The sequence below is a fragment of the Acinonyx jubatus genome, chromosome A3 (genome assembly GCF_027475565.1).
Source record: "Acinonyx jubatus isolate Ajub_Pintada_27869175 chromosome A3, VMU_Ajub_asm_v1.0, whole genome shotgun sequence".
NCBI lineage: Eukaryota > Metazoa > Chordata > Mammalia > Carnivora > Felidae > Acinonyx > Acinonyx jubatus.
In genome coordinates, this window is record NC_069388.1 from 24821360 (window position 1) to 24843011 (window position 21652).

The 21652-nt window shown below is 47.6% G+C and overlaps 1 protein-coding gene across 5 annotated transcripts in view; it reads right to left on the minus strand.

The window, feature by feature from the left end:
* Nucleotides 1-4595: 4595 nt before the first annotated feature.
* Nucleotides 4596-21652, minus strand: part of CBFA2T2 (CBFA2/RUNX1 partner transcriptional co-repressor 2) — a 136248-nt gene continuing 119191 nt past the window's right edge. For 3 of the 5 annotated variants that reach the window (XM_053200058.1, XM_053200062.1, XM_053200061.1), the window contains 3 exons: nucleotides 18068-18136; nucleotides 14591-14781; nucleotides 4596-9482 (listed from right to left, as the gene is read on the minus strand). In XM_053200058.1, coding sequence (XP_053056033.1) covers nucleotides 9183-9482; nucleotides 14591-14781; nucleotides 18068-18136 — 560 coding nt within the window. In that variant the 3' untranslated portion in view covers nucleotides 4596-9182. The remainder of the gene's footprint in view (nucleotides 9483-14590; nucleotides 14782-18067; nucleotides 18137-21652) is intronic. The other 2 variants (XM_053200060.1, XM_027069866.2) reach the window with 2 other exon arrangements.

The following is a 21652-nucleotide window of genomic DNA, read 5'->3' on the forward strand; positions in this document are numbered from 1 at the left end:
AGAGGTGGAGCCATGGAGTGTAAGGGATTGGAGGTGAGGCAGGGGGCCCGACCAGAGGGAATTTGCACGATGGCCTGCAGGTAACAGGGCAGCCTGGAAGCCGTCAGGAATGTCCGGTGGCTGTGGGGGCTGGACTGTAGACCCGACACTGGAGTTAGAGCTTACAGGGAGAACAAAGTTCTCGGCAGCCTGCAGGAACACAGCGGAGGTTGCCAAGCCTTTACGTCGTGTTTACTTACCTCTTGAGAGCCCACCTTCATCTCCATCCGGTAGTCACCCTAACCCCCAGCTCGTGTCCACCATCACCTCTGGCCTAGAAGACTGTGGCAGCCTCTTCACTGGGCTTCCCATCTGCATCTCCCCCACCCCCGCCCCAAATCCATTCCATAAGAAACAAAGGGCTTTCAAAACATTGACGTGGGGACCACACCCCTGTGGCTAAGACCCTTCAATGGCACCACACTGGCTTCAGCATCAAGATCAAGTTTGGTTACTTGAATTGGCATTCAAGACCCTTAGCAATCAGCCCCCTCTCCCACTCTGTGGAGCCTCCTCTCCCTAAATCACACACAAGCTGAGCTGGGCTATTTGTGACCTGTCACTCCCTCTTGGCCTCCCCCACACCCCTGCCCCTGTCCACCACAGAAACGCCGCCTTAGCCTTTAAGTAGCAGGTCAAAGCCATCAGGTCTGGGTCACCTTTCCAGCCCTTGCCCTCAATGCCCTGCTCTTGGTGGCTCTTCATCTCATTTCAGCGGCCACTGGGCACCTGCTTTGTGGCAGGTGCTGGGGATGGTGAAATGCCCCGAGCTGGTGACAGCACCCAGGTCAAGGGCAGGCAGAGTACTGAAGCTGGGAGAGCTCCTGGGGTCCTTCCACCAGCTGCCATCCCCACCCTTTCACCCACTGCCTGCACCTGCCTCCTCACCTCTCCCACCTGTGCCAGTGACTCACCTGTACACATTCAAACCTGTCCTGGCGACTGGGCCAGTGCCAGGCCAGGTGTGGGAGAGACAGCAACAGTCTAAATGGCTGTCATTGCTCTCCAGCTCTCAGAGGGAAACACACCAAGTCCCCTTAACACAGCCTCTGATGCGTCAAAACAAAGGACCTGAGAATTAGGTGGGCCTTCAGGAAGACACACACGGATACACACACACACACACACACACACACACTTTTCCAAAGCTCTACACCCAACATGGGGCTTGGACTCACTACCCTGAGATCAAGAATCGCATGCTCTACCAACTGAGGCAGCCAGGCGCCCCCAGGAAGTTATTCTCAAAACAAGTACATATGTATGACACCATGCTCCAGGCAGGATACTGGGGCAAAGATGGATCCTCTCAAGGAAATCACATAGTGGCAGAGGGAGAAGCAGGCTATGAGAGCAGCCTCTGTTTACTGAGGGTCCTGGGCACCAGGCCCTGTGCTGGGACAACTCCCATATCATCACATTTCACCTCACAGCAACTCAATGGTGTGGGCATCATTAGCATGCCCAATTTAAAGAGAAAGAAGAAAGCTCAGCTAGCAAACACTTTGCTCCAAGTCATAGCCGGACTTACTCCCTGGCACCAGTAGCTGCTTGCTGTCAAGCACGAACAAGGCTGAGGGAGATCCCAGGCATCCTTTAGCAATGGAAGCCAGCGCATGGCTAGAGGACAGTGGCAGCTAGAACAAAGGAAGGAAGGAAGGAGGCCAAGGCTTGGGGTTGCAGGATGGCAGATGGGGCAGCAAGGAAGAGCCATGGGAGCACAGCGCAAGGTGGAGGGTTGACCTGGTGCGGGCTATTCAGGGCCCAGCCATCCGAAGGTAGGTGGTGGTGGGGTTGATTTACTCACTTCCGAAACTCCCTAGGAGGCACCCAGATAATGTTAGCCGAACTCATGGGGCGGAAAGGCAGAAAAGGTTGCAAAGGAGAAAGGAAAAGTTGCTGGGGTGCGCACCGGAGAGGAATCTGGCTTGCGGGCTCGAGGCAACGGAGGGAGCAAGTCAGGCTCTTTCCACAAGAGGGCGCCCAGCACCAAGACAGTGAAGCTCTCTTGGGGAATGGGGGAGGGGTCGGTGGGTGGTTTGTTGTAGGTTCCCCGCAACCCTCTTGGGAGGGAGGACAGCTGAGGAGAGGATAAACCCAACTCGGGACCCTAAAAACCCAGCAGTAAGAAACCAGCACTGACAGGCAAGAGGAGTTCAGATCGATGCAATTTGCTCATACTGAGGTCGAATCATCTCAGGCCAATTATTTCCCTTTTCATGCTGAGGAACAAGTCAGTAGGCTCCTTGACTCCACGCTTGGTAAAATTTGAAAGGGCTCCCCACTCGACACGTTCCGGAAGGAACAACTTTTTCCTGTTTTCCATCTCCTTGTGTATGCTTCACCCGCTTTCAGATTCATCTACTATGCTGTCCGGTAGTGCAGGGTATTTACTCTGCAGAGTGGTCCTCTCCAGAATTTGATTTTCACATCTGCCTGTTATTTAGTCTCTTAGTTTGTGCTCACTTTTTTCCAGCACCATCTTTAGAGATTTCATAGTTACATTCTGTATCTGGTACTATCTGAAGTTCCTGGGGTCTAAATCAATTGTTTACTCTTCTTGCTGACTCTTGCTCATAGTGGCTCATTTCCTCAGATGTTTAGTAATTTTTTTGGACACTTTATAATTGGTTGCTATATTATGATTTATATTTTTGATATTGTTTTTTTCTCTAGAGGATTTTCATTTTTGCTTCTGTCAGACACCAGGAGATACCTGCAAGCTTAGAATTATCTTAATTCCTCAGCCCAGGAGTGCTTTGGCCTCAGGAGTATGAAAATCTGAACCTCAGCCCCAGGAGAGAGCAGACATGAGGAGTCTCTAGATTCTCATCCTTCAGATGGGCAGAGAGTTCTGCATAGTTCCCTTTGCAGATTTTTCCCTGCTTGCCTTTTCACTGAGGTCAAAGCCAGAGTGACCTGGGTGGACAGATTGGCCCCAGATCTGCTTTCTGCATTTTGTAGAGGCTCAAAGCCCTTCAGAGCTTCACACTGCCCCTAGAGGCAATTAACCTCTCAGACTCCACCTTCTTGAAATTTCTCCTGACCCAAGGCAGTACAGGTTTCCTCTTTTGTGTTCAACTACCTCTGTGGTTTTGGTTTGCTGTACTCTTCTAATTTTTTGTCCTGGCCCTTGGGGATTCCCTAGACTTCCTCATCTGTGACCTCAGCAATGCAGCTAAAAGTCCATTCATTGCAATTTATCCAGCATCTGGGTTTTTTTTTTTTTTTATGATAACGGCAATTTCTTAGACTATTTCTATAGCCAATAGTTATTTTACTGTACTATCACTGGAGTCCCGAGGGTCTCTTTTTCAGAGCTAAGGCAGGCTGTGGATTGCTGACTTGTCTACCAAATGTGCTTTTGTGCGAAGCTGGCAGTCACAAGGCTGAGATCCTGTTATTGTTCTAGGTGTCGGATTGCAGCGCTGGGCAGCTGCCAAGAGACTGGCAGTTGGCACCATCTGCATGAAAGATCACACAGCAAGGCCGCCACCTTGTCTTCTGGGGCCATGGCCACGGCCCGGCCCTTTCCCCTACCCCAAGATCACTCCCTTTGCTTTTTGAGGGCCTGTGAGGCTGCTGGTGTCAACAAGTCTCTTCGGGCAAGGCCGCTTCGAAGTAGGTCTAGGGCAGAGGCCAGAGATGGGTATTCGGGCCACAGGAGGGAGGATGGGGCCAGGGCCCTGGGAAGTGAGGCCTTGGGTCACTAGCCAGGAAACTGGACGGACAGCCTAAGACTCCATACATACAGGTGTGCCTGCACCAATCTGGGTCATGTCACGGCTGGTTAGACCACCTCAGAGCCGTGGAAAGTATTACACACGGCCTGCTTGGGGGCACCACAAGCTGGTGGCCTTTCAGGAAAGCAGTCGGAACGTATTCTCCATGGATGCAAGAAATGGTCAGTTTTAGAACTCCCACTTTGGAAAATTATCCCAAAGAAATAAAGCAGGCAGAGGAAGATGTTCACTTCAGTATGTTGGACAGGGAAACCTTGAAGGCGATCCAATTACCTGACAGGAGGTGAAGAGTCCATGAAAGTATAACCCCAATTAAATCCTACAACCACTGAGCAAGTGAGCATGAAGGAAACCGTGAACTCACGTGATTTAACATCCGTGTAAGAACAGGAATGAATATTCACAAGTCCTGGTATGTGAAAACTTTCTAAGGAACTACGTGAGAACTGTTAGAAAAAAGTAGCTCCGAGGCCACTCCCCGATTTTTCACTTTCTGTCCCAAAAGCTCACTCCCCAGTGAAGAACCAGGAGTGTCTGTAAGCTGTCGCTGCCCCTTGCTGGGGGCCCAGAGCCAGCAGCCAGCCTGGCTGGGCCCGGGGCCGGGCCCCTTTGCTGGCCGCCCAGAGGTGTAGCAGCTGGAACCATCTCCTCAGCAGTACCTCTGGCTTTCACTCCCTGGGGTGCTCTTTAGGCCACCGCGGAACCACTGGAGACCCCCGCCCCACAAAAGGGGGGAGCGTCTGTGGAAGCCTGCGGGAAGGATGTCTTCCGGTGGATATACCACCTGCCCTCCCAGTCCCCTTCCAGCCCGAGTCAGAAAAGGAATATAGCCTTTTTATTGACTACTTTAAGTAGAACAAACTAAATACATATTTAACAGTTTTGGTTCATTTATACAGTACATTAAATAAGTTATGCACAGAGTTAAGTAACAAAAATCGCTATCAGAGTAAAATGACAAAGCACAGAAAAACCAGACTACCGCATCCTGTGGGTGGTTTCACATTCATCATCCCCCTTTAAAATCCACGCTCGGAGGCATACTTTTTTATTTACATTATTGGCTTTCTTTTATGGATGGAGCTTTTGTAGCCTCATCAGGAACTTGGAAAGCCGTGAAAGTAGACAAAAGGCCGCTGAGCCAAATAGCACTTTCAATCATTCACCTATGCTTCTCTCCGCCAACTCCAATGCAGGGACGGGGCTGCCTCCGCCAGCCACAGCCGCACATGCCCTATTTGGTATAAGCATCGACGCGTGTACACTGGGCAGCTGTGGGCCTGACCGGATGGGGTCTGCAGGGAAGTGCCATTTCTGGGGCTGTGGAGCGGAAGGGGGATGCAAGGTCCACCCTCAGGTCTCCCAACCTTCTCCTGGCTCACGATGGAAAAAGTCACCTGCACCATCATCTTTGGAAATGAGCGTGTCAATGCATGTGGGCAAAGAGGCAGGTAGTCAATGTTTTGGTTTCATAAGAACTAGACACTTAGAGAGCCAGAAAGGCCCTATTCAGAGCTCGCCCAGCTCCCCCTCCCCAACCCAGACAAGACTCCTCCCGGACACCTGGCCGGCTGGCCCATGCTGGAACAGTCCAGGTCCCTGTGGCTTTTCTTACATTTGGTTCAAACATGCCACCACCCAGTTCTCTGTAAATAGCTTTAAAACAAAACAAAACAACAAAACAAAACAAAACAAAAGAACCTAAGGTGGCTTGGTCTACTGACCTGGTTCTGACACCAGTTCTGAAGAAAGCTTCGAAGATGTGTTCTAAATGATTCATTCAATCCACAATCCCTTCTACAGTTTCCAGGACAAATGGCTACCTGGTCATTATTTCGTTCTGAAGAACTCACTACCACACAATTCCAATAGTGTTGCTGAACCTCCAACTCCACTTGCTGAGATAGCTTCTGGAACTATCCAGAATAAGGTCTACACCCTTTCAAGCAGGTGACAGCCCTGGGGATCAATCTGACTTTGGAACAAGGCCATAGAGAGTAAAGTGTAGATTTTCTGTCTAGAAGCTGAAGATGTTCATGTTGACCCCAAGAAGTGAGGAGTTCCTGGTGGACTAGCAGGCCCAGATGGGCAAAGGATGTCCACACTGCAGCCAACATGACACCGATCTGTGCTGGGTAGATGCGTCTGGTTTCCAGACTTCGATTCGCTGAGACATGTAGGACTCAGCACTGTCCAAGATCCACTCGCTCTGTGACCTCAGGGTCACATGCCTGTGCCTGAGCACATGTGCTAGAGGCCCACCCTGGAGCTGCAGGGACCCTGCAAAGCGGAAGTCCCATTCACGCTCACAATTCCTAGGGTAGGCTGCCTACTCCTGAGCAGGTGGAATTAGCCAACTTCTTCTTGAGTCCATTTTCACCACTGGGCGGAGTCAGACATGGTGCAGGTGGTGGGGACCCAAAGGGCGACTGAGGGTGGGTGTGAAGATTCAGCCCTCAATCATCCCTCCGAACATTTAAAGGGGGCTCCCAGTTTGGCCACCCTGGCCTTCCCTGGTTCCTGCAACCACTTCTCGCAAGCAGAGGACAGTGAAGTCCCGTCACTTCTCAGTGTCCCTCAGTGGGCGATGCTGAACACTGGCCTCATCCTCCAGGTGTGCTCTGATGGGTGGGCAGGCACATGTCACATTTGCTTTTCATTTCTACGATAATATTGAAGAGCCCGGGACCGCCCCGACACCTCCAGTACCACCACTCCCATCCCCTCTGTCTTTTCTCTCTCCCCCCAAATATTAACTATGAAGATTGGTCCTCTAAGTAGCTTGACTGTATCAAGTTATTTTAAGCCTAACTAGATGAAAGCGGGAAGCCTGAACTTGTACTCCAAACCTGGTGGCTGGGATGGTGAGCAGACACTGGAGACCAAGTAGGGAAGCTGGACTCAGTCACCCTTGCCCCTTCCACCCCCTCCCTGCCCACCCCAAGGCAGTGCCCCTCCTTCTCCCAACCAGACAGCAGAATTTCAGAGGAGGGAGCTGAGGAAAGGGATTCTTTACACCTAAACAGGAAGTCTTGGACAGATGCCCTACCAACCTAGATGTGAAAGTGACCAAAATGAACAGCAAAAGGTCTGAGAACTGAACTACAGCGTGGAATACTACCCAGGTTTTCAGCTTGGCCTCTGGGCAGCGGGTGAGCAAAGCGGTCTAGAACAGCACCACAGTAACTCTGCCAACACAGCTGTCAGTAGAACCACAGCCCACGACAGCCACCTAAGACCCGCACACTAAACTAAAACCATAGCTACAGAAATGGACGGTGGGCCCTGCTTTTGGCTCTTTATTCCAACCAGGAAAAACCTGGGCTACCCTGGCTGGTCCTGTGGCCAACTGAAGATTTAAAGAACCTGTCCAGGTGTACATCTTGTCAATGAAAAGGCAGTGACCTGGGGACAGACCCAACGGGTACCATGGGATACTCTCTTGCTCTGATTCATAGGCTCTATGACTTCCTCATGGGATACCCCATGTCTCAAGTAAATGTAGGCAAGTCCTTCCCGGAGTACTAATTTCATTCCTGTTGGTCCCGATGCCCCACCAACAGCTGCAGTTTAAGGAATTCCAGTTTAATGGATAACATTATTCTGTTATTCATTCTCTGGGAAGATCTTACTTTACTTTATGCACTGGAAATCCAGGTATTTTAAAGGTGCCTGGTACTGAGTTCCTTTGCATGATACAGAATCTTTAGGTAAATTAGGGACTTAGAAGTTCTCGCAGTAAGATACCCCTGTATGTGAGGACAACGCTACTACGCTAATCCCTTTTCCTTGATGAGACAGAGCTTTTATTTCCCTCTGGTCAGCGCACAGAAGGTAGCCATCTAAAGCTGGGCTTTCACGGGCCAGGAGCAGGCCCAACCAACTCACCCCAACAGATTCCTTGGGGCAAGAGGGTGCTGGAGGCTTGGAGGGGGAGAGTGGGAGAGTCAGGGTCCTTGTGCTCCCAACAAAACACAAATGGCAGGGAAGAATGTGTGTGGCAGTTCCTGATATTTTAAAAGAGGTATAGGTGATGTCACCTTTGGAGAGCCAGGTAAGAATCTAGAAAACTTCCTGATGATGGGAAGGAAAATTGGTGAGCCTCTCTCAAAATGGTTGTCACATTTCACAGAACTTTTCTTAGCTCAGAGAGGGAAGGTATCAAACAGATACCATAAAGGAAACCGAGACTGTATGCCTGATAATAAACTGACATCATATGTACTATGGACGAGGTTTGAAGAATTCTTTCAGGTCCAGGAAGGCTGCTGAGATGTGAGCAGGCCTTGACTGCTGAGGCAGGTCCTAGCCACAACACATCACATCCTATGGGACAACCATAGCTTAACAGGGGCCAAAGAGAGACCACGAGAAGATCCACACAGTGATCTGGACGTGCGCGGTCTGAGATAAAAGGGACACAGAACAAGACGACTGTGCAAACAGCCAAGCGGTGACAAAAGGTTCTGCATTTCCAATAGATAATCCATTCAATGTTTTGACGATACTAGTTTGGCCAACATGCTCAGAGAGAACAGACTATCCACAGTTGAGTCTTTCTCCCTCAGACCAATCCATGCGCTGGAAACTATTTCTGCATAAGCAAAATCAGGTAAGAGAGAAAAAAATGGGTCCCAAACTAAAGTAGCAAGCCAGGTTGGAAAATCTTGTCCAAAATGATCTGTGATGCTTGGAGGAAGTTTTATTTGTTTTTCATTATTACGGGTGCTTTTAGTGAAATGGTAACTTATTTCCTGTGATTTCTGATACTCTTAACAAGTCTGAACAGCAGGGTCGAAGAGAGGGTCCTGAGTGCTGCTTCTGCCTGCCCATGTCCGGGGGCGGGGGCTAGTCAGTGGCATCTGCTGAGGGTGGAAATGGGGCTAAAGGAGCTGTTCCAGGGCAAGAGGGGCCACCCCCATCGGAGGGAATCTCCTCCACGGCCTGCTGTCAGCTTCCAGGCCTCTGCCGCAGGAGGACGGTGGAGTAGGCGGCAGTGTGTGGGGCGAGCCCCCTCCAGCCCGGCCGGGCACCTCTGACGGGTCTGCTGCCTGGAGAGGCAGGGAGGGGAGCTGGTGGTCTATACTGAGAAGGGGACGGCCACGCCAGTTTCAGCTGGAACGGGAACAAACCTGGAAGCCAAGAAAGGAGGAGCGGCTCTGGCTAGCTGCCTGTGTGCAGAGAGAGTGGCACACTAGCTCCCCCAAGGACACAGACAGGAAACTGGGGCCAGTGTCCGGAGGGGCTGTGGAGCAGTGTTGGCTGGCCTTGCACTCTTCCTGCCTCCACTTCACTCCGTGCTGATGACCCAACAGCTAACTGCACTGGTTCAAACAGCCGGGCCCTCTGTGCCATGGTTTGCCGTGCTGTGAGGTCATCAGAGGGAAGTGAGTCTGGGGCTCAGAGTCCGTTGGTGTCGATGGCTGTCACAGAGGCAGGTGTTGAGGAGCGTGAGGTGGTGGCCGAGGTCTTGTCCAGAGCCGGGCTCGGCACGCTGCAGTCGGTGGACCTGGCCGAGGAGCCCCTCCCTCCAGGAAGCAGTGGCCGGCTCTGGCTGTGGGGACTCTGGCCGTGCAGGTTCTGGCCACAGAGGCGGTGGTGCCGCTCCCAGTCCTTGTGCTGGCAGAAAGAGCCGCAGTATCGTGCGATGTTGCAGCCGCTGCAGGTCTCGCTGGCCTTGCGGCCACAGTTCCAGCAGTTCTGCAAGACACGGGCACGGGTTAGTTGCTTGGATCTCGCGGGGCAGGCTTATCATCACTTGTCACCTGTGCTACATGGGGAGAGCGCGGCATTTGGAGCTACGTGTACCTGTGCTTGTCCCGCCTCTACTGCGGTTTGCTCGTGCGTGGGAAACACACACTCCTCTCGGAATCTCCTTCATCTGTGAGGAAAACCACCTACCACAGGCCGGAGGGACAGCAAGACGAAGGGTGCCAGGGGAGGGCAGGTGGGAGGTCTCACACCGCCCACCAAAGGTACCTACTCATTGTTCTGAGTCCCATTTAATCCTCAGCGACCAAACCAAACTCTGTCCTGGGGTCCCCGATACCACGCATGCAGACGTGTGTTTAGGTAATGTTTCTTCTCTTGCCCCTCCCAACAGAGGAATGATCTTGGGTGTTTCCACCACCACCACCTAATCCTTTCAAGAAAAGTCCCCTGTCAGGGGACCAGGATGGGCGTGTAAGAGTGGGTAGTTGTGCTACTTCCTCTGTGCCTGTTCTCCGTCAGGGATCTGTCGTGTCAGGGGTGGGCTGGGAGTCACAGGACTGCTTCTGGCTCGTTTAAGGGAGCCCTACAACTCCTCAGAACTCAGCGGCCCAGAAGGTTCCTTGCCACTCCTTCCACTTGCCGGAGAAGGGGCAGGTATTGCTGGGGCTTAGCAGAGATGCATGGGGGTAGGGGTGAGGAAGGGAGAACACCAACCAAGAGAGCACTAATTCTGCCAGAAGGGATGAGCCACGCTGAGACCTGGTTAGTGCTATAAAGAGCAGTCGTGAAAGGTGCCGAACAGTTGTTGAACAGACAGTGTTGGGCTTCCCCCAGTCAGCTAAGGCAAAGCAGCGTCATGAAGAAAGCTGACACCAGTGCGACTCCTGGCCCCTGCCCCTTGGAACTCTCTCTTCCCTTAGTCTCCCATGAGGACCCCACCAGTGAGCCTGCCCCTGACGCCGTCAGGACCCACCTACAAGAGAAAAATCCTCTGGCACTGGCCAGATGAAACTACCACGAGCAGGCAAGGCTTTGTCAAGTGTCACAAAGGACTTGAGCACCAGCTGGCCGGCACCCCCCTACCCCTCCACAGGTTCTCCAGAATGGCAGAGGCCGGAGGCCGGGCCTGACCACTTTGTAGTCTCCTCAGGGAAGAAAGACACTATCCCCAGTGAAATCTGACACTTGCTCAAGTATTAAACAACAGACACGTGCGTGGTGCCACCTAGCCCACCTTTTGCACTGTGCAGATGGGACACAGAGAGCCAGCAGGCAGGGAAGTGCCTAAGGCTATGAAGTGATCACGTGTCTGTGTCAAGCCTGGAACCTGGACCTCCTGGCTCAGCCAGACTCAATGTACAAGCTTAGTTCTGAAGAGCTTACAAAGGATTGCTGACTCCCTTCAAACACAACTGGCTGGTCAGGAAATACACTCGGGACGGCCCAAACTTGCCCAGCACCAACAACAGAGGACCAGAATAGGTGACCGATGGCTTTCCCAGGTTACATTTACAGAACCTCAAGCAAACTACAGTTCCGGAGAATTTCATCCTTTTGAGCCCGGTAGGCTGGCCCTAAGTGATGCCGTGGCAGAACATTATCACTTGTGGGGAAGAAATCGGTTATTGCCCACGTGGGGCTGCTGTGGAAACACAGGCCAATGAGTCGGCCCCAGCCGAATGGGAGAGCCTCTACTAGTTCTGTCCAAGCCTGCAAGAGCATCTCAAACCGGGAAAGAATATTAAAAAAAAAAAAAAAAAATTAATGTTTATTTTTGAGTGAGAGACACAATTCAAAGCAGGCTCCAGCTGAGCTGTCAGCACAGAGCCCGATGCGGGATTCAAACTCATGAACGGTGAGATCATGACCTGAGCGGAAATCACTTAACCAACTGAGCCACCAGGCGCTCCTGAAATGGGGAAAGAGTATTAAACCACTAGTTTATCATCTTGGCTGCCCTTATATATTTAAAATAGATTATTTCTGAATTTATGGGATACAATAAAACAAGGTAACTGGCCCCCACAGAGGCAGGATCAGAGAATGCAAGAGCAAGGTGGTTAGTGCCAGAGCAGCTACAGTAAAAAGGATACTGTAGGTTCCCTTTTCCTGTGGCTTCTCCCCCCTGACAATCATGAGGCTTTTTGCCAAGATATAAGGTAAAACTGTATTATTGTACGTGTAGTTGCCCTTCAGGTCGGCACTCCTCAATGCTGGAGGGACACATGTGGCAAACAGTCCTTTGTAGCGAGTGGGGAGAGATTATAAACCTTGTGAGTTACTGGCCAAGTCAGAAAGGGGACTGCAGAATTTCCTTTGTTAAGCAAAGATCAGTCTATGCCATTATTACGGGTTCCCCTGCTATCTGGAAGTGGAGCCTTCCTCTGAAACCTTCTGTAAGCTGAAATGGTGGAAAGTGGAAAAGCAATTAGCATTAATTTACATGGAAAAATTTCCAGACCCAAAAAATAACTTCTCTTAGGCTTTTCCTTAGGACACATCTTGCTAATGGATGCACAAAATAGAGATAAAGCACAGATGCTCACAAACCCAGTTCAAAGCTCTCACAGCTGGATTGCTGAGGGTGTAGTTCCCAAGGAAGGAGCTTGGCAGGGCCACTCTTGCTGCTCAGGGCGTGTGCTGCTTCTAGAACAGCTCACTGTGTAACAAATGCTGAACGCTATTTTTGCTTTTTGCCTTTTCTCATAAAAGTGAAAATCCTCCTCAGACTTCTTTTGGCAAGTGAAAATAGGTACTATCGTACATCTTTTGTAAAAGCAAAGGCATAACGTGAACTTTCAAAAAGCAGGGGATACCTGTACTCTAAGTGTGGCCTGGGGACCCACCTGTACCAGAATGACCTGGGGCTTATCAAAATCCCTGGGATCCTTCCCAGGCCTTCCTGACCTTATTGCAAACCTGGCCCAAAGGAGAAACGACTACCCATTTTACAGTCAATAGCTAGCTCATTAGGTTTGCAAGGAAATCCAGGCTGAGGACAGAAGGTGTCTTTTGGCCAAGATGAGGACACATCTTACTGCATCCCTGTGCCTGAGAGCAGACTCTTAGGGTCTGGCCTCAGAGGACGCAGCTGTTCCGTAAAAGCAGGAGCTGCCACAGCTTATACCTGTGTTTTTACACCATAACAAAATCCTTTCTGTCTACACAGTGCATTACAATTTAAAAACACTTGCACAGTCACAATTTTGATCTCATTATATTTTGTAAAAACTATGAGACCAGCAGGCCAGGTGCTGCTACAACACTCACTATACAGAGAAGGAAACTGAGTCCTTAAGGTACGGTACACTGCCAGTATGAGGGGGGAGTGGGACTAGAACTCAGGACTCTTAACCTCCATTATACCCCACCACTTCTGAGAGAATGAACAAGAATCCCAGAGATGCCTACTGGACTTCAAGTAGAATTTTCTGGATGGGATAAAGGGAATTCAGCCCATCTGGACCGATGCAAACTAACACACAGCTTAGGTCCTGCTAACACTCCCCTGCTTTGGAAAGTTGCCTGGGATGGATGCTGGTGCATGCCTCACCTGCAGGCCTCTTTGTGCACTGTTGAAAATTACAGGTCCCAACACCCCAATGCTATAAATGGAGAGCTGAGATTTAAACCATGCAGTCTAGATCCAGAATTCATGCTCTTAGCCAAAATGTTACACTTCTTTTTTTGGAGGCAGACACAGTAAAGGGTAAACACAGATATAAAAGCAGGTAAATATGAACAGATAATGATATTGATAATAGACAGCTACAGCTACAGAAGTAAATACCACAGAGATATCCCTGCTCAAAAACAATTCTAAAGAAAAAGCTGCCAGGGAGAAAGGCAAGAAGAGGGTTAAAGGAACCATTTTCTTACAATTCAGTGCACTTGTTAGGGTGCTACAACAAGGAATTTTCCAACATCGTCTGTGATAGCCACGTAATGCCTAGGCACGTTCACCCTTACACAGCCATGCTTGGCACTGCTACGCTGATGGGGATCACTTACGTGGGATGAGGTAATAATGTTTCTCCAGTTTAAAAAATTTTTTTAATGTTTGTTTATTTTTGACAGAGAGAGAGAGAGAGATAGAGCACGAGCGGGGGAGGGGCAGAGAGAGAGGGAGACACAGAATCCGAAGCAGGCTCCAGGCTGTGACCTGTTAGCACAGAGCCCAACGGGGGGCTTGAACTCACAGACCGCGAGATCATGACCTGAGCTAAAGTCGGACGCTCAACTGACTGAGCCACACAGGTGCCCCTGTTTCTCTAGTTTAAAAAACAACACAACAACAACAAAACCCCACCCAGTTCTTTATGTCTCAGTTGGTAGATGGATCTGCCTACTTAAAGAAACAGGTTTGTTTCAGGACTTAAAGTTTATCCCAAAGCTGAAAGATGACAGAAATGAAAGTTACAGAACTTTACATTCCAAAGGACTGTTAGGATGTTTGTGTCATATGCTTTTTTCTTTCCAGTTTGTTTACTTTTGTCCTCACTGCAGTACAAGAGTATCCTGTACACAAACATCACTGAGTCCTGGCTTGGAGTCTTGAAGAGGTGGGTACATCTGCCCAATCTGTCACTTTATCCATAAAAGAACTATCTTCTTCATAAACAGACCAAATGCTAGAGGGCCCCACATCTCCTTACCCCTGCACCCTGGCTTTAGCACTGTGGGATTATGACAGTTAAATCCTCCTAAGCTCCCATTTCCTTTTGGGAAAATCGGAACCCAACAATACCTACCTTACAGGGTCATAGTGAGGATTAAAAAGGCAACATACATGCTTAACTCTGTGTCTCTGGCACACGGTGAGCCCACTAGTCAATGGTAGTCACCATAATCATGCAATTCCACAAACTCTGTCTTTAGGCTGAGTTTTCAACATTTAAACTGACAAAATGAGCCGATTCGTTTAAGAATATAATAATTAAGAAAGAAAATTCTTCTGGTACTAGATAAAAATTACACTCGTCTAGTTCAAGAGCACTGTTGTGTCTTGCTGCCTAGCACTTGAGAAAACCGTGAGCTTGGTCACTGCAGCTGCCCCAGCCCCAGTCCCCAGTCCCCAGGGCTAGCAGAACTCTGACCTCTGTTGACTCTTCTTGCTCATTTATGACGAGGAAGGCGTCCTCTGCAGCCTGCCGTTTGACGTCCGCTATGGTTTGCTCCATCCGAGCTCTCTCTGTTGCAATCACTTCAAAGGCTTTTTGCTCTGCCTCAGCAACGGCTTTCTGTACTTCTGACATGGCCTGAATTTTCACCTTATTCACAGCTTCTTCTAGAAGAAAGTGACAGTAAAATTAACTGGCCGAGAAATCTTTCCCCTCCCACTCCCTATCGCTTGCAAGAAGAGACAGAGCTGAAACGAGAGGACTTTTCCAAAATTACAGAGGGCGTAACATACGACATACTCTTTCACTTTTATTCTTACGCTCACTTGCCTGTTCGTGTATTCATTTGTTGGGTGTGTAGATGGAAGTAGGCACTGTGCCATGGGTTGGGGATACCTAGAGGACTAAGATGGACTCCATATTCTCCTAACTGTGATCAAGTAGAAAAGTGGTCAGCTCTACAAGTGGCAGGGGAGGATCAAGAAAACGTGTCCTGGTTGAGATGGTAAGTGGAAATGAATTTTTGGACAAGTCTCACATCCTATGCTAAGGACTTTGGCCCTTTTTCTAAAGAAAACTTGAACTCCTGAAGGGTTCTATGCAAAGAGAAAAGACTGGAGGCAGAGACAGCCTGGGGAGAGGCTGGGGCAGTAGACACAGCTGACAGAAGAGACTGAATTTAGGCGGGAGCAAGTGGCACAGAGGAAGGGATGGGGCAGAATGAGGCAGGTGGCAGCTATGGGTCTGGAGGTGAAGCTGAAGGTGGAGAACGCTAGTGCTATGAAATGCAACGGAGAGTAAGCAAAATGCCAGGTGGAGGCTGGTGAGAAGACTGAAGTGCTCTGGGACGTCCAGACACAAATGTCCAGGAGGCAGTTAGGGTCAGAAGACTGAACTTGGCAGAGAAGCGCAGGCTGAAGATACAGATATGGGCACGCCAGGAGCCTGGGTTTCCAAAGCCCGGTCCAGTCACCATCGCCTCACTTGGTTCCTGATCACTTCTTCCCATCACTGCCATCCTGCTTGGTCTCCACAGAACGGACACTCCAAATGGCATACTCTTCGCGTTGAGCCTCATCTCTAAGTTCCCCAAGTGAATGACCTCCTTCCCGAGTCCACACAACTGGAAAACCCAGAAGCCTAAGGAAACTCCTTTACTGCTTGGTTCTTTCACATGGCCTAGGCTCAAAGAATCAAAGAATGTTCTAGGCTGCCATCGTAGGCTTCGATCTTATCACTCTAGCCTTAAGAAAAAAACCTGGGACGCCTGGGTGGATCAGTAGGTTAAGCGTCTGACTTCGGCTCAGGTCATGATCTCACGGTCTGTGAGTGTGAGCCCTGTGTTGGGCTCTGTGCTGACAGCTCAGAGCCTGGAACCTGCTTTGGTTTCTGTGTCTCCCTCTCCTTTTCGCTCTCTGCCCCTCCCCCACTCGTGCGTGCTTTCTCTCTTTTTCTCTCTCTGTCTCAAAATAAATAAATGTTAAAAAAAAAAAAAGAAAAAAAAGACATTTTTACTGCAAAGGACAAGGGACAATGCTGAACTGACTTGACACTGACCTCTGTGCTTCCTTTACTCCTGGTATCCAGACAGGTCCACTGTGGCCCACCACAGCTACCCATCATAAGCCTCTTCTTAGTTACCAGATATAGGTGTCTTAAGCCAACATAATAATGCCCTGAAGTACCTTTTTTCCTTTCAGGTTAAGGACAATCAATAAGAGTCAGTGTTTGAATAACTACCTTGCTAAAGTCATCTAAGGTCACAGATGACACCACAGCAGAAGAACTCAAATCTAGCTGGTTCAACACCAAATTTTGGCTCTTAACCATAGTTAACCCAACGTTATCTCGCAGGCAGGAAATCACTAGTTATCGAGATCTTGTACATGGTAATCTTTCTACCTTAACAACTACTCTCTTCATTTCCCATAATTCTATCCTACTTCTTGATGATATACATTTCCCTGTTTCCAACTGCAAAGATTTTCCAAGTTCCTAGGTAGTTTTGCAAATTATTTTTAATGGCAAAATAAATTTTGATAACATGCTTTTGAAAGGAAGAATTCAAAAGCACGAAACAGGAATGATTTTAAGAATCTGCATGCACTGGGGTGCCTGGCTCAGGCAGTAGAGCATGCAACTCTTGATCTCAGGGTTGTGAATTCAAGCCCCATACTTACAAATAAAATCTTTAAAGTGCAAGCAAGGGAGAGGGGCAGAGGAAAAGAGAATCTTAGGCAGGTTCCACATTCAACATGGAGCCTGATGTGGAGGGCTTGATTCCATGACACCCTGGGATCACGACCTGAGCCAAAATCAAGAGCCGAACACTCAACCGACCTTGCCACCCAGGTGCCCCCATCTTGTACCTTCCTGATTGCCAGTAAGAACAATAATCTATAGTATGTCTATTCTTATTTTCCACAATTTGTTCCTATCTTTTGTCTGTTTGTTTATTACGGTCTTGATGCTTCTAGAAGAGTCTTGTGAAGGTCAGGTATTAACTTTTGTAGAAGTAAATTTTATCTGGGGCACCTGGATGGCTTAGTAGGTTAAGCGTCTGACATTGGCTCAGTTTGTGATCTCGCATTTTGTGGGTTCGTGCACTGCGTCAGACTCTGGGCTGAGAGGTCAGAGCCTGGAGACTGCTTCAGATTCTGTGTCTCCCCCTCTCTCTCTCAAAAATAAATAAACATAAAAAGAAAATCCTCAATTAAAAAAATGGTACTGGAAAAGGGAGGCTAGAAGGAAAAGGCGGCTCGGGGCACCTGGGTGGCTCGGTTGAGCATCCGACTCTTGCTTTTGGCTCAAGTAATGATCCTAGGGTTGTGGGATCGAGCCCCATGTTGGGCTCCACACTGAGCATGGAGCTTAAGATTCTCTCTCCCCCTCTCTGCCCCTTCTACACTCACATTAATTAACTAATTAATTAATTTAAAAAAAAGGAGAGGAAGGCTCATATCTGGACAAGGGCAGGATTAGGGACATGGTGTTAACCGCCCCATCTTATCACAATAGGCAGACCTACCCTCCTCTAGTCTTCTAGAAAATAAGGCCCACCAAGAACAGTCTTGACAAAGTTAGGGACAATGGAGGTGAAAGGAAAAGCAGGGGGCTGTTCCAAGACCAGAATGAACGAAATGTGGTAGTGCGTGGACATAGTGTGTGTAGATTTGAGTGAAAACAGGCAGAAATGAACTGAGCTATATGTTCAGAAATAAGGCATATAAACAGGGAAGGAAAAGTTGGTTACTTAATGCCTTAGGGTGGTGCAGAAGGGTGTGCAAAGGACTTGTACAGACTGTAGGGAGTCATTCCAAATTCTTGACCTGCAAAGTAACGTGAGAGGCAGTCCAGATGTATGGGAAAGCTGGGGAAGGAGAGGCGGGAGCCCCCAAATTTGTGCTCCCAAATTAGTGCGTATATGTGATCTAGAACCAGACAGACACGTACCAGTTTTTTTCCAAAACTCCACAGGTACATATCCTGTTCCTGGCCTACTGTTGAATTCTCGCTGAGAATCTACAGAAGAGATAAATAGCACAGGGTTAGAAGCTGTCTATAAACAACATGTTTTATTTTTATGAAAATTTTTAATGAAAAATAGCGCCTCTCACTCACCACATAGATTCGAAGATACATGTTCACTTAGTGCAAAAATTATTCTGATAAGGGATAAAATCAGATAGTAAAGTATACTTAATATTTAGTTGTAAAACACATACATGCATGCACGTGTGTGCGTGCCTCAAATAGTAACAGTATTCCAATTCAAAGGAGTAAGATTAAAAGTGATTTTCACTTCCTTCTCTTATCTATATGTTCTTATCTTTTCCCTATGAACATGTATGTATTTTTATGATACTCCCTAAAAAATAACTACAGATACTTATACATATGTATGTGTGCATATCATATCCAGTTTAACTTCCCATCATGCACAGGTCTCTCTCAGCGGCTCTGTAGATATGTCAGAGAATATGGCTTTTGTTTCTTGGCAACTCTGAATTTTTACATGTGATTTAAGGCAGTTTCCTTCAAAGTTTCTTAAAATGCTTACAAACAAATAAAAAGCAAGTAGTAAAGAAAATATTCTGATCTGGAACAGTGCATTTCAAATGTAGCCCAAGGAGGCAACCTACACGGTTGCTGTGAAGGACGTAAGGGTGGAGGGTGACTTATATATATGTATATATATTTTTTTATTGTGATTTTTAAGATATAGTGTTTTATAAGAAGTGGTTCCACTGAGTTAAAAAAAATTTTTTAAGGAGTCAATCCCAGAAGACTTCTCCATTTCCTTATGTTTTACTGAGGCTAATATACAATTTTATGCTCTGAATACGCACCAAACCATGATGCAAAGAGGAATCAGGGGACCAGTCAGTTGACAGGGGAGGGTAGCCCGGCATGAAATGTTTGCCAAAGGAGCTTTCTAAAACGGTTAGTCCTCATGGGAAAGTCTAGGAACTGGCTGTGAGGCAGGAAACTCCCTGGGGTGGGGAAAGGATCTCTCCCATTCCAGGGGCTATCAGCACAAAGAACCTACATCTATATCTCCTACAGAGATAGGAGGGGATAGGGAGGCTTTTTCTAAATCGTGTAAAACACAAATAAAATTACCATTTTCAATATAATTCAGAGACATCCAGTACAATCTTTTAAGTTTATTTATTTTGAGAGAGGGAGAGAGCACAAGAGCGCACACTGGGAGAGAGGGAGAGACAGAATCTCAAGCAGGCTCTAGTGCTGTCAGCATAGAGCCCGATTTGGGGCTCAATCCCACCAACCACGAGATCATGACCTGAGCTGAAACCAAGAGTCAGATGCTTGACCAAGTGAGCCACCCGGGTGCCCCATAGTATTTTCACAATGTTGTGCAACCATCCTCACTATCTAGTTTCAGAACATTTCTATCACCACAAGAAGCAATCCCATAAGTTTAAAATATTGATAGGACTAATACTTTTTTGTGACACTGAGGTCTCTAGAAGAGCTACCAGCACTGTCAATAAAATACAAATGGAAGGGCTCTCTTCAATACAGGTGAGGTGCCTGTTTCATGCAGCCATTTGTCACATACCTAGAAACTCAAGGATGAGATTCATGAAATAAATACAGGGAAAAATTTAGGATCAGAAGAATCAAAGTGGCACAAGCTAGAGAAGGCAGTGGGTCATTTTCAACAGAATCTTCAATAAGGAAAATCAGTGAGAAAAAAGGTCTGAGTATACAGAGAAGCTGCCGTTGGTATTAAATAACAGAAGAAACACTTGTTTACTTGTGGGGCTATGGGGGAAGTCTTGACCAACCAAAAGAAAAGCCACTTCACTTCAGTTAGCAATATGCCTTGGTCATATCCTTTATATCTGCCTGGTCCCAGCATTTTATTTCTCTAACAGATGAAAAAGGTGAGATGCACTTGACCCTAAAGGAACTTCTCAGCTTACTCAGGACATAGCTGGAAATTAGGGACATTTTCATGACATTTCCACAAGCCAGAGTAACTGTTTTTATATCTCTAACCCAGAAAGGAACAGAAATCAGTATTTTCAGCTGGTTCACTAAAAAAACTAGAGTGTCAGAGGCATCTGGGTACCTCAGTCGCTTAAGTGTCTGACCCTTGATTTCAGCTCAGGTTATGATCTCACAGTTGCTGAGTCTGAGCCCCATGTTGGGCTCCATGCTGACAGCATGGAGCCTGCTTGAGATTCTTTCTCTATCCCTCCCCTACTCATGCTCTTTTTCTCTCTCTCTCTCAAAAAAAATAAATATGGGGGCGCCTGGGTGGCTCACTCTGTTAAGTGTCCGACTTCAGCTCAGGTCACGATCTCGCAGTCTGTGAGTTCGAGCCCTGCGTTGGGTTCTGTGCTGACAGCTCAGAGCCTGGAGACTGCTTTGAATTCTGTCTCCCTCTCTCTCTGACCCTCCCCTGCTCACACTCTGTCTCTCTCAGAAATAAATAAACATTAAAAATTAAGAAAATAATAACAAAACAAACATAAAAAATAAAAACCTCTATAGTCTCAAAGGCTATTGTAATCAAAGGCCAGACAGATAATGCAAGTAAATTGGGTCAGAAATGGGCAACTAATGGTATTGTGGTCATGTAGGAGAATGCTCTAGTTCTAAATTTTTTTTCTTAATGTTCATTTATTTTTGAGAAAGACAGAGACAGAATGTGACTGGGTTAGGGGGAGAGAGAGAGGGAGACACAGAATCTGAAGCAGGCTCCAGGCTCCGAGCTGTCATCACAGAGCCCAACGTGTGGCTCGAATTCATGAGCTGTGAGATCGTGACCTGAGCTGAAGTCATACACTCAACCAGATGAGCCACCCAGGTGCCCCCAGAATGCTCTAGTTCTTAGAAGAAGTAGAACAAAACATTTAAGGCTAGTGTCATGAATATTTGGGGGAGAGTGTACCTATCTGCCAATCTATAATGGGGTAAAGCAAATATGGCCAATGTGGAAAATGGCTTAGGTATAGGGCATATATATGAGTGCTCACTTTTAACATTTTTGTGTTTGGGTAACTTCAAAATAAAAAACTGAGAAAAATGTTCTTTTAAGTATATGCATAGAAAATTCTGTATGAACAGACTAATTTGTTAATAAGTGAGCTTATGGGAGCAGGAGAGAAAAACTGGGTGGCGGCAGGATTTTCACAATTTATATGTTCCTGTATTGCTTGACTTTTATACAATGCAATCCATTAAAAAAAACTCATTTTAGATAATAAACAAAATATCCAAGAAAATGAAGTGGATCCAGCATTACCAGATATCAAAACACAACCTAATGCCATACTAATTAAAAGTTTGATATTATATTGGGAAGTGGTATAACATAATGGCTAAGAGTGTGTGCCAGTTCCGGAATGCCAAACTTACAATCCTGACTTAACTATAGTATGACCATTTTGGCCAACTTTTTAATTTATTTAAGCCTCAGTTTTGTCATCTGTAAAAGAATGTAATAGTTCCTATATCTCAATAGGTAGTTTTGAAAATACATGTGACAGGTTTAGCATGGCTAGA